The 16,725-nt window shown below is 53.4% G+C and overlaps 1 protein-coding gene across 6 annotated transcripts in view; it reads left to right on the top strand.

Annotated features, from left to right (window-relative positions):
* The window catches only part of IQCE (IQ motif containing E), a 53,493-nt gene that overhangs the window by 26,604 nt on the left and 10,164 nt on the right, over positions 1 to 16,725 (top strand). For 5 of the 6 annotated variants that reach the window (XM_030797168.1, XM_030797169.1, XM_030797171.1 and 2 more), the window contains 7 exons: positions 1,199 to 1,254; positions 3,269 to 3,468; positions 4,808 to 4,912; positions 6,639 to 6,729; positions 9,910 to 10,077; positions 12,900 to 12,923; positions 16,361 to 16,471. In XM_030797168.1, the coding sequence (XP_030653028.1) occupies positions 1,199 to 1,254; positions 3,269 to 3,468; positions 4,808 to 4,912; positions 6,639 to 6,729; positions 9,910 to 10,077; positions 12,900 to 12,923; positions 16,361 to 16,471 (755 nt within the window). Of the gene's footprint in view, positions 1 to 1,198; positions 1,255 to 3,268; positions 3,469 to 4,807; positions 4,913 to 6,638; positions 6,730 to 9,909; positions 10,078 to 12,899; positions 12,924 to 13,484; positions 13,623 to 16,360; positions 16,472 to 16,725 lie in introns of those variants that run through there. The other variant, XM_030797172.1, reaches the window with a different exon arrangement.

The following is a 16,725-nucleotide window of genomic DNA, read 5'->3' as shown; positions in this document are numbered from 1 at the left end:
AGGAGACAATGCTGTGGGAGGGAGGGAGGAGCTGGGTCAGATGCGTGACACGTGTCAGATGGCCGTAAGTGCCATGGAGGAGGGGAGGAGGACACATTTTGGGGTGAGGCAGGTGGTGTGTGCAGCTGCAAGCAGGGTTGACAGGAAGGCGCCCCCAAGACAGTGACAGCTGAGTGGGACCCAGAAGGGGTGAGGTAGCCATGAAGACGGCAGCAGGGGTGGGACGGGCGGGGCAGGGCTGAGTGCCTGGGAGACACGTGGAGTGTAGCCCCTGAGGCCCAGCGGGGCGAGGCAGGGTGCCTTGGGAGCCTTAGGAGTGCCTGGGAGTGTTAGGCAGAGGGTGGAGGGGGCCGTGCTGCTTCCCGAAGCCCCCTGGCTTCTGTGCAGAGACAGGGATGGTGGCAGACAGAGGCTTCTGCACTTGTCTGATCAGGCTGCTGGTGGCCTGGATGGGGGGGTGGTGGGTGTAGTGAAAGGTGTTGAGGGTCTGGTTGCATCTTGTAGCCGGAGCTTAGGGAAACTGCAGAGAGGGTGTAGGCTCTGAGAGGGAGCAGCCAGGCTCCAAGGCTTTTTGTCCCAGCAACTGAAAAGACAGAGTTGCTGTTTCCTGAGATGGGGAAGGCAGAGGGGCAGGTTTGGGGAATGGCCACGGGAGGTCTGAGTGTGTGGGAGTGCGGGCCAGGCAGTGGCTGTGTGGGGCTGCAGGGCAGAGGCCTGGGCTGGAGAACTGAGGATGTGGGTCACCAGCACTTAGGTGGATCGAGTGAGGTTACCTGGAGTGAGAGGAGCAGGGGGTCAGGCCCTGAACTTGGTGGTGTATGGGGGGGGTGGGGGCAGCCAGCGAGGCAGAGGGGAGGAGTGGCCAGCGAGGGGCTGTGCTTGCCAGGAAGGGGACAGGCTGAGAACCGACTGTTGGATTTGGCAGAGTGACAGTCATCAGAGATCTTGATGAGAACTGTCTTAATGGCCTGGCCAGGTGGAATCGGGAAAGGATGTTACCCCGAGATGCTTGGAGGCCGTTAATACAGACATCTCTTCATGATCCAAGGGGGCAGAAACTGGGCCAGTGCGGGGCAAAACTCTCAGGTGGCCAGGACCTGTGGGTGTGGCTCTGCAGCCTCAGGCGGTACCTGAGAAGGGTGTCCCTGCTGGCAGTGCCCACCAGGATGCCATTTTGAAACCACATTGCTTCCATCAGGTTATGTGGAATGGAGCAAGCCCCGGCTGCTGAGGCGCATAGTGGAGCTGGAGAAGGTGAGCGGGCGTCTCAGTGCCACTGTTGTTGGGGACCAGGGGCCTCATGCTGTGGGGACGGGCTCACGGGGTGCGGAAGGTGGCGCTGAGCATGGCACGGCTGTCCGCCAGGCAGCGCCACACACAGACCGCAAGGAGATGACTTCCAGGTCTAGACAATGCTGAAGGCAGCTCTCACGCCCCTCGCTGGGCTGTGAGCTTCTGTGTGTGGCCTCAGGCAGACGCGCTTCACACTGGAGCCCCTCACAGTCCAGCCCGCCTGTGCAGGCTGTGGGCTGTGCACTGCCCGCCAACAACCTGGCGCTGCTTCCCACCACTCGAGTCGTGTTGGAATCCACAGGAAACTGTTGATCCAACTCCTGGCCAGCCAGAAATGCCGGGAAATGAATATTTCCCCACATCCCCTGCACGACTGCAAAGTAGGAATTAGGCTGATTCTATTTGAATTGGACCTTTGTTTTGGTTTTTTTTTTTTTTTTTTTTTTTTTTTTTGAGATGGAGTCTCACTCTGTCCCCAGGCTGGAGTGCAGTGGCGCGATCTCAGGTCACGGCAACCTCTGCCTCCCGGGTTCAAGTGATTCTCCTCCCTTAACCTCCCCAGCAGCTGGGACTACAGGTGCCCACCACCACGCCCGGGTAATTTTTTGTATTTTTAGTAGAGACGGGGTTTCACCGTGTTAGCCAGGATGGTCTTGATCTCCTGACATCGTGATCTGCCCACCTTGGCCTCTTGAAGTGCTGGGATTACAGGTGTGAGCCACTGTGCCTGGCTGGTTTTTTTTTTTTTTTTTTTGAGATGGAGTCTCACTCTGTCGCCCAGGCTGCAATGCAGCGGCGTAATCTTGGCTCGCTGCAACTTCTGCCTCCTGGGTTCAGGCAGTTCCCCTGCCTCAGCCTCCCCAGTAGCTGGGATTACAGGTGCCCACCACCACGCCCAGCTAATTTTTGTATTTTTAGTAGACATGAGGTTTCACCATGTTGGCCAGACTGGTCTCGAACTCCTGACCTCAAGTGATCTGCCTGCCTTGGCCTTTACAGTGCTGGGATTACAGTTGTGAGCCACCGCGCCTGGCCTGGACCTTTGTATTTTAAATAGTAAATTAGAGCATCTGTGTTGTTTGGCCAAGCAAAATAAACCTAGAGGGAAAAACGTTTTTTAAAAAATAGTTTTTTACATATTTACAATGTAGAAAACTAGCCAGGTGCAACGACTCACACCAGCAATCCCAGTACTTTGGGAGGCTCATCTGGGAGGATTGCTTGAGCCCAGGAATTTGAGACCAGCCTGGGCAACATAGCAAGACCCCATCTCTACCAAAAAAAAACAATTAGCCGGGTGTGGTGGTGCCCACCTGTATTCCCAGCTACTTGGGAGGCTGAGGCAGGAGGAACGCTTGAGCCCAGGAGTTCAAGGATGCAGCGAGCTGTGATTGCACTCCAGCCTAGGTGACAGAGCCAGACCCCGTCTCAAAAAAAAAGAAGAGAAGTTTCTATAAATTGTGGACATTTAAAATATAGAACTTGTTGGGAAGTCAAGGCACACGGAGGCGGTTCAGAAGCACAGTGGGCAGCACGTCCGAGAGCTGGGAGAGGCAGGAGTTGAGGGCGGGAACGGGCTCAGCGGCACTTTGCAGGCGACACCAGGATGTCACTCGAGACTGAAAGCATGAAGGTTGAAAATGTCGGCAGTTCCAGGGGACGGGAGGGTAGATGTGCAAAGTCATTTGAGTCCCCTCCCTTCGTGCCCTCCTCTCTGTTTTGATGGCTTCTGCCTGCACCCTGCCTCAGCAGGGTCTGTGCGTGCCTCGCTTCTGATTAAAGAGAGCTGAGGAGGGATCATGCTCTTCTAGTAGCTTGTGCCCGGTGGCGTCTCTGGGTAACTCGGCTCCCCTCAAAGCTTTCTCGTGGCCCTGCTGGAGACTCGGTTCGCCCTGGTTGTGTCTCTTTTCTGGGTTTGGTAAATAGAAAGTAGAAATGAGAACTAGCGTCTAACACATGCCTGTGTTGCCTCCAGAAACTAAGTGTAATGGAGAGCTCAAGATCACACGCTGCAGAGCCGGTCAGATCACACCCGCCAGCCTGCCCTGCATCCAGCTCTGCGCTGCACGGACAGCCACGAGGGGACCGCAAGGAGGACCACGAGCGTCTCCAAGGGGCCGTGAGAGACCTGAAGGAAGAGCGGACCGCCCTGCAGGAGCAGCTGCTGCAGAGAGAGTAGGTCCTCCCCAGGCCCCGCCAGTGTCCTCACAGGCACAGCTGCTGCAGAGAGAGTAGATCCTCCCCAGGCCCCGCCAGCAGCCTCACCAGGGAAGCAGCTCTCACTCCCTATGGAAACTGATTGTTGCCAGGGTTAAATAGTTGTCAATTTGGAAAACTGTTCAGCTCGTAGTAGCCACTGCATAAATATTTTTATATGATTCTAAAACTGCTTACATTTTGGTGGTGAAATAAAGGCAGCTTTAGTGATAAAAAGAAGATACTGGCCGGGTGTGGTGGCTCACGCCTATAATCCCAGCACTTTGGGAGGCCGAAGTGGGAGGATTGCTTGAGGCCAGGAGTTTCAGACCAGCCTGGGCAACATAGCAAGACTCCATCTCTACAAAAAGTTTCTTAAATTAACTGGGCGTGGTGGCTCATGTCTGTAGTCCCAGTTACTCAGGAGGCCAAGGCAGGAGGATCACTTGAGCCCAAGAGTTTGAGGCTGCAGTGAGGTATGATCGTGTCACTGCACTCCAGCCTAGGCAACTGAGTGAGACCTCAACTCAAAAGTGTAGGGAATGGTGGGAGAGCACATTTAAATCTCTCCACCCTGAATTCCAGAGGAATCTTCAAATTGTCTGTTAGAGAGGAATTTACTTTCATTGGTTTATGTAAAATCAATTAGATTTTATGCAGCATGATCTTAATTCAGAATATGTTTATGGGGCATATGATCTATTAATACATATGAAATAAAACATAAATGCTCCAGCCTGACGCAGTGGCTCACGCCTGTAATCCCAGCACTTTGGGAGGCCAAGGTGGCAGGATTGCCTGAGTCCAGGAGTTCGAGACCAACCTGAGCAGCATGCTGAAACCTCGTCCCTACAAAAAATACAAAAATTAGCCAGTCGTAGTGGCTCAAGCCTGTAATCCCAGCTATTTGGGAGGCTGAGGTGGGAGAATCGCTTGAGCCTGGGAAGTCGAGGCTGCAGTGAGCTATAATCATACCACTGCATGCCAGCCTGGGTGACAGTGAGACTCTGTCTCAAAAAAAAAAAAGAAGACATATGCTGTGAAATACTTGGTGTGACCATAGGGCTGGGAAGGGCCTTCTCTGGCTTAGTCCTGTTGATTCCCTGCACACAGTAGGTACTCGGTTCAGGGCAGGCAGGGCCCTGAGGTCTGTCCTTGGCACTGTGTGATTAGAAATGGGCCTTTTGTGCTCCTCCTGCCCCACCATCCGCTGTCCTAAGGAAGGGTTGAGCACCGTCACTTTTCTGGAGCACCTTCCTGCTCTGACATAACCTTCAGTTTTTGTGAACGCTGACGAGTCTCCTATTCTTGTGTGCAGTTTGGAGGTGAAGCAGCTCCTGCAGGTGAAGGCCGACCTGGAGAAGGAGCTGGAGCGCACGAGGGAGGGCGAGGAGGAGAGGAGACAGCGAGAGGAGGTTTTGAGGTACGCGACCCGGGTCAGGGCTGGAGAGGACCCAGGCGAGTCTGCACTGCTGCTACCACTGTGGCCCCCTGTGGCGTCTCAGCCTTGCTGCCAGCTGGCCTCTTAGAAAGGCCAAACCTCCCTGTAGTCTTTCCATGGTTTTCTGTCACCTAGCCCGGGACTAACCTCTTGGTGCTGAGCAGGGCCTGCCCTCTGGTATCGTGGCCACCTCTCAGGGGTGTCCTCTGCTCTGGCTGTGCCAGCACCTGCCCCTTCCCAACCAGCCGTCACACTGGCCTCTGGTCAGAACCACCCAGGTGTGGGCCACATCCTCAAGTGGGGCTGCCCATGCCCTCGCATTCACGAGAGCCAGGAAGCAGCACCCACCCCACGGCCCATCAGCTGCTGGTGGACAAACACCCTGAGGTCAACCACATGTAGGCGCAGAGTGGACGGCAGCCCTGACCGGCCCATCCCGGGGACCCTCGAAAACGTGGTGCTCGGCAAAGGAAGCCAGACACAAAAGGCCACATAGCACACGATTCTGTGCACAGGAAACATCCAGAATGGGCGGACCCATGTGACAAAGTGCTGCTGCTGAGGCTGGGAGGGGAGCGGGGACTGCTGACGAGCATGGCTTTCTTTCTGGGGCGATGCAAACGTTCTGCAATTAGGGGTGGTAGGTGCACAACATTGTGAATATGCTAAAATTCACCAAATTATACACTTTAAAATAGTGAATTTTATGTGATGAGTCTTAATTTTTTAAAATGCACAAAAAAATTAGGTTAGCAATCTGAGCAGACATATTTAGCACTCAGAATAATTAGCAAGACATAGATTACCGGAATGAAGAAAACCTTGGCCGGGCACAGTGGCTCACGCCTGTAATCCCAGCACTTTGGGAGGCCGAGGTGAGTGGATCGTGAGGTCAGGAGTTCAAGACCAGCCTGACCAACATGGTGAAACCCTGTCTGTACTAAAAATACAAAAATTAGCCAGGCACAGCAGCAGGTGCCTGTAATCCCAGCTACTCGGGAGGCTGAGGCAGAAGAATCACTTGAACCCGGGAGGCGGAGGTTGCAGTGAGCAGAGAGCATGCCACTGTACTCTAGCCTGGGCGACAGAGTGGGACTCCATCTCAAAAAAAAAAAAAAAAAAGAAAAGAAAAGAAAGAAAACATTTCATTTTCAGGAGAAATCTGACTGAATTCTGTCAGAAGGCTAGAATTAAAGTAAATCCGAAAGGGCACATGTGCAGAAATGAGTTTTTTTTTTTGCCTTTAGTACCTGGAATGAATATCTAAATTGCAGTGCCTTCTGTTCATACTGTTTACTAAAACCCCAGTTATCCCTGCTTATTTATCTCAAATGCATGGGCTCAAGTGATCCTCTGGCCTCGGCCGCGCTCGGCCTCCTATTTACTTATCATTCACACAATGGATTCTTTTTTTAGTTCTTAGCTGTTTCAGGAGAGGTGCTGGGCCCTGGGGGTCCTCAGCCCCGGCCTCGTGGGGCTTCCAGCCTAGAGCTGGAGACAACAGGAAGTCCCGGCCTGCGATGGTTTCTGGGGCCATCAGGTCATAGCTGGGGCCCAGTGGCTCAGGGAGGCGTGGCCCCACCAGCTCTCTACAGGCTGCCCGGTGTCCCCCTGTCTCAGCGTGGACCACCCGCCCCACCCTGCCTTGCGCCGGCCTTCCTCACATAGTGACAGGTGAGGTGTCTCATCTTTTCCCTTTCCGCCTTAGAGAGGAGATTCAGACGCTTACCAGCAAGCTCCAAGGACTGCAAGAAATGAAGAAAGAAGAGAAAGAGGATCGCCCGGAAGTTCCTCATAAGGTACAATGACTGTTTGGCTGAGTCTCCCGTCAGGTGCGGTGAGGCTTTGGCTGGTCATGACGGTTCCGACCGTTTCCCTGCCCAGAGTTTTTCTGACCATCCACTGAAAATCCCACTCCCTTTTATCATCACCATTGATTTCTATAACTCGTGTCGTGTGTATCGAAGTCCGGGGTTTTGGATTAATTGACTGTCAGCAAATTGACTTCTCGAACTGATATTTGAGTCTCAAGGCTGGTGAGTAAAGAGTTTCCCAAAAGCTCGATCATGCGGAGGGTGTAGTTATGCGGCCGGAGCTGTCACTGAGAGGCAGGAGGGGCTTGGGGGGAAAGGACGAAGGCTCAACCAGGCCCCTGCATGGACCTGGGCATGCATCCTCTCCTCTCATCTAAGTTCCAGAACATGAGGTTGGCAAAGCCTCAGCGGGCACTGCCCTCTGGGTGGGGTGGGGCTTCCTGTGCCCTCCCTGCCATCACTCAGCTGTGCATGGGTTGAACGTGGAGTGACTGTTAGCAGGGAACCGGCAGGTGAGCAGGGACCCTAGATGGATGCTCTCCTGCCTCTCCACTCCCTCAGTGTGTGTGGATGCTACCTGGGGGCAGCTGGTTGTGGTGGTGTCTCTGTGGCTCCGAGGTCCCTGGCTCTCTGCTGCCTCCCTGGAGGGTCGCAGCCATGCTCTGCTCACCATGGCTGGTGCTGCCCGCACTTGCACTTCTGGTGGTAGAAGGGCGTCCTCACAAATCCCCTTCCAATGGGTAGGATCCTTCAGAGGGCAGGTGTGAGACCACGCATATTCAGACAAAAAGCAAGGAACTTGGTGTCGCCATCCTGAGGCTGCAGTTTGCTCTAAGAGGAGCTCATGGATAAAACCAATAGAAGCCACCGCCTGTGGTCCTAGCTGCTCGGGAGACAGCAGTGGGAAGATCGCTCGAGCCCAGGAGGTGGAGGCTGTAGAGAGCCAAGGTAGCACCGCTGCCCTCCATCCTGGGCCACAGAGCCAGACCCTGTCTCACTAAAAAAAGAAAAGAAAGAAAGAGAGAAAGAGAAAAGAAAAAGGTCTGAAAATAGAGGGAGGAGAGAGAGAGAGAAAGAAAACAAAAGTGTCTGAAAACTGCTGAAATACAGCCTTTTCTGTGTGGTGGGGTTATAAGCAATTTTTGTTTTGTTTTACTTTCTTTTATTATTGTCTGAATTTTTCATAATAAGCATGTATTAGCTTTGTGTTATTTTCCTCCTCAGGAAACATTTCTATTTTAGAGAAAAGGAAGAGTGGGATTAATTGAGTGATCAGCTCTCCGAGTAGGGGAATCAGCTCTCAGCATTCACGTGGGAATGATTAATTGTAGGTTAAATGGAGTGACAAGAGTCGGTTTAAGAGTTGCCTCAAGGAATTTATAAGCATGTGAAAATTTAGATTTTTTTAGCTGTCTGTAGTTGTGTGAGTAAATGTTCATTTATCTTCTGAGAAGCTGATTTTACCTTTCTGATCACACTGGCACGGGCCACATACTAACAGATGATCTCACTTTAGTGGAACAGAGGCCTGAAAATGTGTCAGGACTGGGGGAAGATGAGGCTCTTCTTAGGGTTACAAAATCGGAATGTGGAAACACAGGGCCGGAATGCCAGTGCCAAGCAACTTGGTGCCACAGCTAAAGGGGTCTGGAAACAGCTGGCTGTGTGGATGTACCCAGGGCATCTTCGTCAGGGAGGTTAAGATGTGCACACACCCAAGTGACTGTCCTAGGAAGTTTACACTCCCAGGTCCCTAGAAACAGGAGGCAGGGCATGCAAGGCCACGCAGGAGCGGCGCGTCAGCCAGGAGGTGGTAGGGTCGTGCAGAAGACCCGGGCCAGGGCCTTTATCATGAGAAGCAGCAGGTGAGGTGAGGTGAGCCAGCTGGTTCGGGCCGGTGGGCTGGAAGCTGGGTGGTCTTGAGCTGTCCCACACCTGGCCCTGGGTGATTAAGGCTGAGAAACACTGCCTTCTGGAGTGTGGGGCCCAATGCAGGAGGCGATTCTGAGTGTGGGCACTGGATTAGCTGCTCGCATAGGATGGCCGTGCCCAAAGGCAGGCCCTTCACTGTCTAGGAATTGGCCAGGCCCAGAGGGGCAGCAAGGCCCCAGGTGCCCAAGCATCGTTAACACACAGAAAATGAAAAGCCAGAGCAAGCCGTTCTGTGTTTGTTGAAGTCTGTGGACAGCCCACCTGCGCCCGGTGCCTGGCCCGGTGTGCACTGGAAGCAGTCTTGTGTCACCCTCCGGGGAGGGCTTTCAGCAACAGCGTGCTCTCCACCGAGCTTGCATTCTTGAAATGAGAGGCCTTTTCATTTGTATTGGGTAGTGTCCTATGGATGATACATTTGCAGTCATCGGTGTTAGAAGTCATAATTTTTCTTTTTTCTTATTAGAGACAGGGTCTCACTGTTGCCCAGGCTGGACTATAGTGGCACAATCATGGCTCACTGCAGCTTTGACCTCTGGGCTCAAGCGATCCTCCTGCCTCAGCCTCCCGAGTAGCTGAGGCCACGGTGGTGTGCACCACACCCGGGTGTTTTTAAAATTTTTCATAGAGATGGGGTCTCGCTGTGTTGGCCAGGCTGGTCTTAAACTCAAGGGATCCTCCCTGCTTGGCCCCCCACATTGTTGGGATTACAAGTGTGAGCCACTGCGCCCAGCGTGAAATCATGGTTATTTCAATGGCCGTTATAGCAATCCTGGCTTGTTTCTACCTTAAAAACCATGCTAGAAATATATTGCTTTCAATCCCAGAAATCCCATGTTTATAATTTAGAGTATTAAACTAGAAAACAGAAAAGGACCCCAGAAAAACAGACAATTCTTGGAGGAACAAAATGTGGCTGAGTGTAGTGAGTGTGTGACGGCCGTGTGAAGAAGCATCCTCTCTCCCTCCCAGGAGGCACTGCCAGACAGAGTTAAGGGAGTTTAATGAGAAGCGCGTCTGCACTTGTGTGCTCGCCTAGACGCTGTTTCTCAGCAGTACAAGAGACCGCTGTCATGTGGCCTGCAGACCAGTGTGGAACAGCTATCTCCTCCACATTAATAAGACTCGCCTGATAAGCACAGCCGCACCATGCTGAGTAATATCCTGTCCCCTTGCCAGATACTGATTGTCCCTGCCCTGACTTCATCGTCCTCTTACTCCTTCAATTTCCTGCAGGCCCAAGAGCTCCCAGCTCCCACTCCCAGCAGCAGGCACTGCGAGCAAGACTGGCCGCCGGATTCCAGCGAGGAGGGGCTCCCGCGGCCCCGCTCCCCCTGCTCTGATGGGAGAAGAGATGCCGCAGCCAGAGTCCTGCAGGCCCAGTGGAAGGTGTACAAGCACAAGGTGAGACTCCCTGGGGCGACCCGGGCTGCTCCCTGTGAGTCTTCGTGCTCCAAGGCAAGCCACTCACTCTCCAGGAATCACTAGGCCTGGAGGGCCAGCCGGGCCCCAGGTGTCTGAGCACTGTAACATACAGAAAATAAAAACCTCATTCACACACTGACTCCTTCGTTCTGGGTGCGTTTTGTGCAGCAGTGAATAACTCGCCAGATTTCTTTCCATACAGTTTTCTTCCAGAACTATTCGAAAGTAAGTTTTAGATACTATGAAACATCGGCATGTATCTTCTAAGAAAAAGTGTCTTCTACCTGACCACAGCACTGTGACTGCACCTAGGACTGTCACAGCAGTTTTCTATCCTTACCTAACGGCCCTTCCTATTCACATTTCCCAAATGTCCCGAGATGCCGCCTGCAGCTATCTGTTTCCCGCCAGCATTCGGTCTCGGATGTTCTCAACCCATGTCCTGTCAGAGCCTGGGGTTGGTTGGTTACATCTCCTTAGTGTAGTTCACAGCAGCCCCCGCCCTTTCTTTTCTTTAACCAACAGTTCACCCTGGCCGATTTTGTTTGTTTTTCTGAGTTAGAGTCTTGCTCTGTTATCCAGACTGGAGTGCAATGGCATAATCTTGGCTCACTGCAACCTCTGCCTCCCGGGTTCAAGCGATTCCCCTGCCTCAGCCTCCCTAGTAGCTGGGATTATAGGCATGCACCACCACACCCAGCTAATTTTTGTGTTTTTGGTAGAGATAAGATTTCACCTTATTAGCCAGGCTGGTCTCTAACTCCTGGCCTCAGGTGATCCACCCATCTTGGCTTCCCAAAGTGCCAGGATTACAGGCATGAGCTACCACACCCAGCCTTTTTTTTCTTTTTTCATAGTAACAGGGTCTCACTCCGTCACTCAGGCTGGAGTGCAGTGGCACAATCACAGCTCATTGCAGCCTCGACCTCCCGGGCTCAAGCAATCCTCCGGCCTCAGCCCCCCAAGTAGTTGGGACTACAGGCAGGCACCACCACACCTGGCCAATTTTTGTAGATACGGGTCTTGCTGTGTTGTCCAGGCTGGTCTTGAACTCCTGAGCTAAAGCCATTTACCTGCCTCGGCCTCCCAGAGTGCTGGGATTACAGGTGTGAGCTACCACACCTAGATTTTTTTTCTTTTTTTTTTTTTGAGATGGAGTTTTGCTTTTGTCACCCCGGCTGGAATGCAGTGGCGTGATCCCAGCTAACTGCAACCTCTGCCTTCCAGGTTCAAGCAATTCTCCTGCCTCAGCTTCCCAAGTAGCTGGGATTACAGGCGTGTGCCACCACGCCCAGCTAATTTTTGTATTTTTATTAGAGATAGGGTTTCACCATGTTGGCCAGACTGGTCTCGAACTCCTGACCCCAGGTGATCCACCTGTCTTGGCCTCCCAAAGTGCTGGGATTATAGGCCTGAGCCACTGCGCCTGGCCTTTTTTTTTCTTTTTAAAGACATTTTCTTTGGCAATGGGCAGGCCAGTGTGTTACAGAATGTTCCCTGTCCTGGATCTGTTTCCTTGTGGGGTCATTAACTTATTCCTCTGTCCCCTTAATTTCCCATAAATGAGAAATAAGGTCTCCAGTTCTGATTCACCGAGGTTTGCTTTTGGCAAGAATGTCTCACCTCGAGGGTGTGTACCCCCATCTCCTCGGGACACGGGTGGGCCAGGCCGGCCCCTGTTTGTGTTTCTAACCTGGTCATGGCTGCTGGCTTTCGCCATTTTAAAGAAACGAGTTTCCCTTGGTAACTGGCTGGCAGTCTATAGGGGAGAGTTTGGCCTCCATGAGGTCTGTCCCCACCACCTTTCCCCTTGTGGCCTTAGTGTCCTTCATGTCACAGCTGTCTTCATCTGAAAAGCAGTTTCCTTATTAGCGGGGCCAACTCCTGGTCCTCCCGAAAGGGTGGGAGAAAACTTAGTGACTTCCCTTTAGGTGCTGAGCAGACGCTGGCTTGTCTGTCTGTCTGTCTGTCTGTCTCTCTCTTATTCAGTATATATATTTCTTTGCTTCCATCTTATATTCTGCTGGTCCTTGTACTCAGTTCCTCCTTAATCTCCCAAGGGAAAGATCCTGTGTACAGTAGTACAAACGTGGGCCGTGCACTCTGATGAGTATGGAAAATCAGCCGGCTGATGTACCTGTCATCCGGCCGTGGTCATTCCGTGCCATTAAGTGCACATTGATTAACTTGGCATCAACATCCGGGGAGGACTTCGCTCACGTCTGTAAGACCACGTGCTCCGAGGGACCCTCTACTGACTGTGACACTGTGTGTCAGCTGCAGCCTGAGAAACTTCCCAAGACACCCAAGGGTGACTGATGACCAGGTCAGGTTGGAGCCTGAACCAAAGTCCCCTTCATAACGTCCCCAGCAGGCAGCCTCAGCCTCCGAATTCTGGGGCTTATCCAGAGAGGACAGTGGTCCGGACACCTGTGCTGTGAGAGTGCTCTCACATGGGGCCCACATCCACCTCCTTAGGTGCACAGCTTGGTCTAATGGAGTCCCTTCCACACAGCCAGGGGACTGGCACATGGCACAGACACATCCCTTCATCTGCAGCTTGGGCCACCTCATGTGACTCCTGGAGAATTCCCGCCATCCTAATGCTGCCTCTCACTTTCGTCCTCCTTACAAAGATGTTTGTTTGCTGGGCCCTGGCAGCTCGGGAGGGAGGAGCCAGGGCAGCCAGGCCTCTTGTTGGCTTGATCGACACCTGTTGGCAAGATGAAGGAATGAAAACCACTGTGTGGGGAAACATTCATCCTTCTCATGTTAATTCACGTATTTTTTCTTTTTTTCAGAAAAAAAAGGCTGTTCTGGATGAGGTAAGTGAGGTTTATTTCTTCAGTTTCGAAATTCGGATTTGTATTTTGCTGTAAAGTAGGCGAGGGGATATTTAAAGATGTGTTGATTCCTTTTCTTTTCTTTTTTTTTTTCTAGACGGAATCTCGCTCTGTGGCCCAGGCTGGAATGCAGTGGTGCAATCTTGGCTCATTGCAACCTCCGCCTCCTGGGTTCAAGCGATTCTCCTGCCTCAGCCTCCCTAGTAGCTGGGATTACAGGCACGCACCACTGTGCCCAGCTAATTTTTGTGTTTTTAGTAGAGACGGGGTTTCTCCATGTTGGCCAGGCTGGTCTCCAACTCCTGACCTTAGGTGATTTGCCCATCTTGGCCTCCCAAAGTGCAGGAATTATAGGCGTGAGCCAGCGCGCCCGGGAAGTCATTATTTTCATGAAACCAAACCAGACTCCAACATTAAATATAAAATACATAAGAAATAGAAACATCAAATAAATATTTGGATAATTTCCCACTTTCAAAATCTCTTCATTCATTCCTTCCTTCCATTCATTCATTCTTTTCATGCACATTCACTGATCACCAGCCCTGCGTGGAGCAGTCTCAGAGGCCCTGGGATGCAAAGGCTCAAACACACAAGTGAACGAGTGGTTACAGCCCGGGGTGGCGCTGGTGGTGGCCAGCCCTGCACACAAAGGCCAGGAGGTCCCTGCGAGGGGTGACATGCAAGGTGGGCCTCGCGGGACACGTCAGAGCTCGCTGGACCGGGAAGTGAGGGGAGGGCATCCCAGCAGAGCCAGTGGGACAAGGAGTCTGAGATGGGGCGAGGGCATGGAACTGGAATGAAGGTTGAGTATGTCACCCACAGCTGAGAACTGACAGACTGATGAACAGTGTGGTTCCAGCCATGACCCTTTTTAGGGAGGAGCTAGAAAGTGAGATCTTTATTTTGCTGGAGTCCTGGTGGCCTCTGAGATGCTCCCCTCTCCTCTAGGGCCCCTTCAGGGACAGCAGTGTATTTCCACTTAGACTGCAGGAGAGGACCCAGCCCCAGTCTCTCAGAGCTGGCGCTGCGCCGCAGGGCTTCTCACGCTGCCTTCTTCCTCGCCCGCAGCTGCTTCTCAGTGGCAGGGCAGACTCGGCACCCGCTTGTCCTCACACTCCCCAGGTGCATCTGATGTCAGCAGGGTTGACAGCTCTGCCGTCAGGGCGGGGCTTGACTTCCCCCTGCCCCACCCACTTCCCCTTCCCCTTGGCCACATTACTCATCCACAAGTGTTTGCTGGGCTCCTGCCATGTGCCGGGCACCAGAGGAGCTTGTAACAGACCAGCCAGACACTGTCCAGATTTCACCGGTTTCATACTCTGCAGTCAGGACAGCCAGTATGGTCGCGGGTGTGGGCGGCGCACCAGGCTCAGTGGCCTGCGCGCAGCTGCTGTGGGAGCATGTTGGCATCTGATGGCCAGGCCACAGCCACACAAGCGCCCTCCACGAGCAGATAGCTGGACTGCCCACCTGGACCACTACACTGCCCCTGAGGAAGGGACCCCTGCTCGCCACTGCCCTAGTCCTCAGCCTTCGGTTCTGCAGCCCCTCCGTGCCTGGCCTCCTGGTCCCTAGACCTGCCCCACAGACACACCCTTGTCCATACCCATCTTACACATCTGCAATGGCAACTTCCAACATCCCCGTCTCTGACAGTCCCTCCCATCCTCCAGCAGCCCTCAGGCCCTCATCCCGAGGTCTCCAGCACGTCAGCCTCCCACCTGCCCACCCACCACAGCCTGCACAGGTTCCCGGTCCCCACAGCCGGCTGCGGTTCCTAGCACACGCCCCTGCCTGGCATCTCACTTTGTGGTTATTCTTGCCAGCCTCCCATCAGAATGCAAGCTCTGTCTTTTTGCCACAACACCTCTGGTGCCTAGACTAGCGCCTGGCATATGGGAGGCGTTCGGTAAATGCCCTCCAGCGAGCAGGTGAGGGGATCCGGGCTCCTCGGCCGATAGGCCAGTCAGTGGTGGGTGCCGTCTCCCCGTCCTGCTTCTCTCCCTGGTGTCCCCCATGCCTCAGGGTCCTCATCTCTAAGTAAAGACAGTAGTGAGGCCGCCTGTGTGGGGCTGTGGTGAGCGTGGGGTTTCCCAGTGTGTGCGCAGTGTGTGGCATGACGGAGATGCGTGCCGCTCTCACCCCTCCAACTGGTGCAGAGACCCCCCGTACCTAGCAGCCGCTTTACCAGAAGCTTCTGGGCAGCCTCCATGTGGTCACCACACTGGCGGGTCGTTCATTGTTAATAGCTGGCGCTGCCTTGCCCTCCTTTGCTGAGCTCTTTTCCCACCCCAGCTTTAAGACAAAACAAAGGTATTTTCTGTTCCAACAGCAGCAAGCCTGCTAAACTTATGTGGCGTGGGGCTCAGTGGGCACGCTTGGCATTCTCCTAACGTGTTTGAGAGCTGCCCATCTATCAGGCTGGGAAGGTTCACAGGGCTAGAGGCAGATCGTTCAAAAAATAAGTGCTTCCCGAAAATGGAGCGTGAACTTCTCACGGAGCTTCCCTGTCCTTTTTTTTTTTTTTTTTAAGTAGAGTCTTCACTGTGTCACCCAGGCTGGAGTGCAGTGGCCCAGTCTTGGCTCACTGCAACCTCTGCCTCCCAGGTTCAAATGATTCTCATGCCTCAGCCTCCTGAGTAGCTGGGACTACAGGCATGTGCCACCACGCCTGGCTAATTTTTGTGTTTTTAGTAGAGACAGGTTTTTACCATATTGGCCAGGCTGGTCTCAAACTCCTGGGCTCAGTGGATCCTCCCACCTCAGCCTCCCAAAGCACTGGATGGCAGGTGTGTGCCGTGCCCAGCTAATTTTTTGTAGAGACGAGGTCTTGCTATGTTGCCCAGGCTGATCTGAATTTCCTGGCCTCAGGTGATCATCCTGCCTCAGCCTCCCAAAGTGCTGGGATTACAGGCATGAACCACTGCACCCAGCCACATTTCCTAAGAAAATCATTTAAGATTAAGTTCAAAGGATGAATAATTCTCTTAAGAGCACTTTAGAGGTCTTTTGGCCCCTTGCTTGATTTAGAAGACATCTATGGAAAGTAGATGAAACCAATAAACTATTCCAACCTGAAAAAACGCTCCAACATGAAAACATAACCATGTGTGAAATACCAGCTCCTATTAGCCGCTGAAAGGGACTGCAGTGAACAGCGGGCCCCTTGCCATTCCCAGAGTCCCCACCATGCTGACAGACGCCGTGCCCTGTGCTCCCTGGGGTTCTGGTGAGTTTCTCCCAGACTGGGGTGAGTGGGAGCATGGGCGGCTCTTTGAGAGACTGTGGCTGCGCAGCAGTGAGGGGAGTCGTGTTCTCTGCCACCTTGGCAGCTCTCCCCTCGGCGCCTCCCTCTCACCCGCCGTCGCCCTGGACACTCACACCTGCTTTTCTCTCCCTGCTTCCTTCCCTGACAGGCGGCTGTGGTGCTTCAGGCAGCTTTCAGGGGACATCTGGCGCGGACAAAGCTCTTAGCAAGCAAAGCACATGGCTCAGAGCCACCCAGCGTGCCAGGCCTCCCAGACCAGGTAATGTCGGGGCGCTGGACGTCCCAGTGGCCATCTCCAGAGCTGCTCATCTCGCACTCCATCCACCGAGAAAGCGCAGGGCACCCCTCAGCCTCCACATCCCTGCCTGCCCAGCAGGCGTCCCCTGCGCTCCATCCCTGGCCACGCAGGCCATGCAGGCTTCTCTGCTCAGGCCCCTCTGCACAGGCCCCGGATGGATGTGGCGTTAGGGCCAGATTGCCTTAAGCTGCCAGAGAGTCAAGTGGCTCCATGGA

Source organism: Nomascus leucogenys, chromosome 17, assembly GCF_006542625.1.
Source record: "Nomascus leucogenys isolate Asia chromosome 17, Asia_NLE_v1, whole genome shotgun sequence".
NCBI lineage: Eukaryota > Metazoa > Chordata > Mammalia > Primates > Hylobatidae > Nomascus > Nomascus leucogenys.
This window is presented reverse-complemented; position numbering and strand designations above follow the sequence as displayed.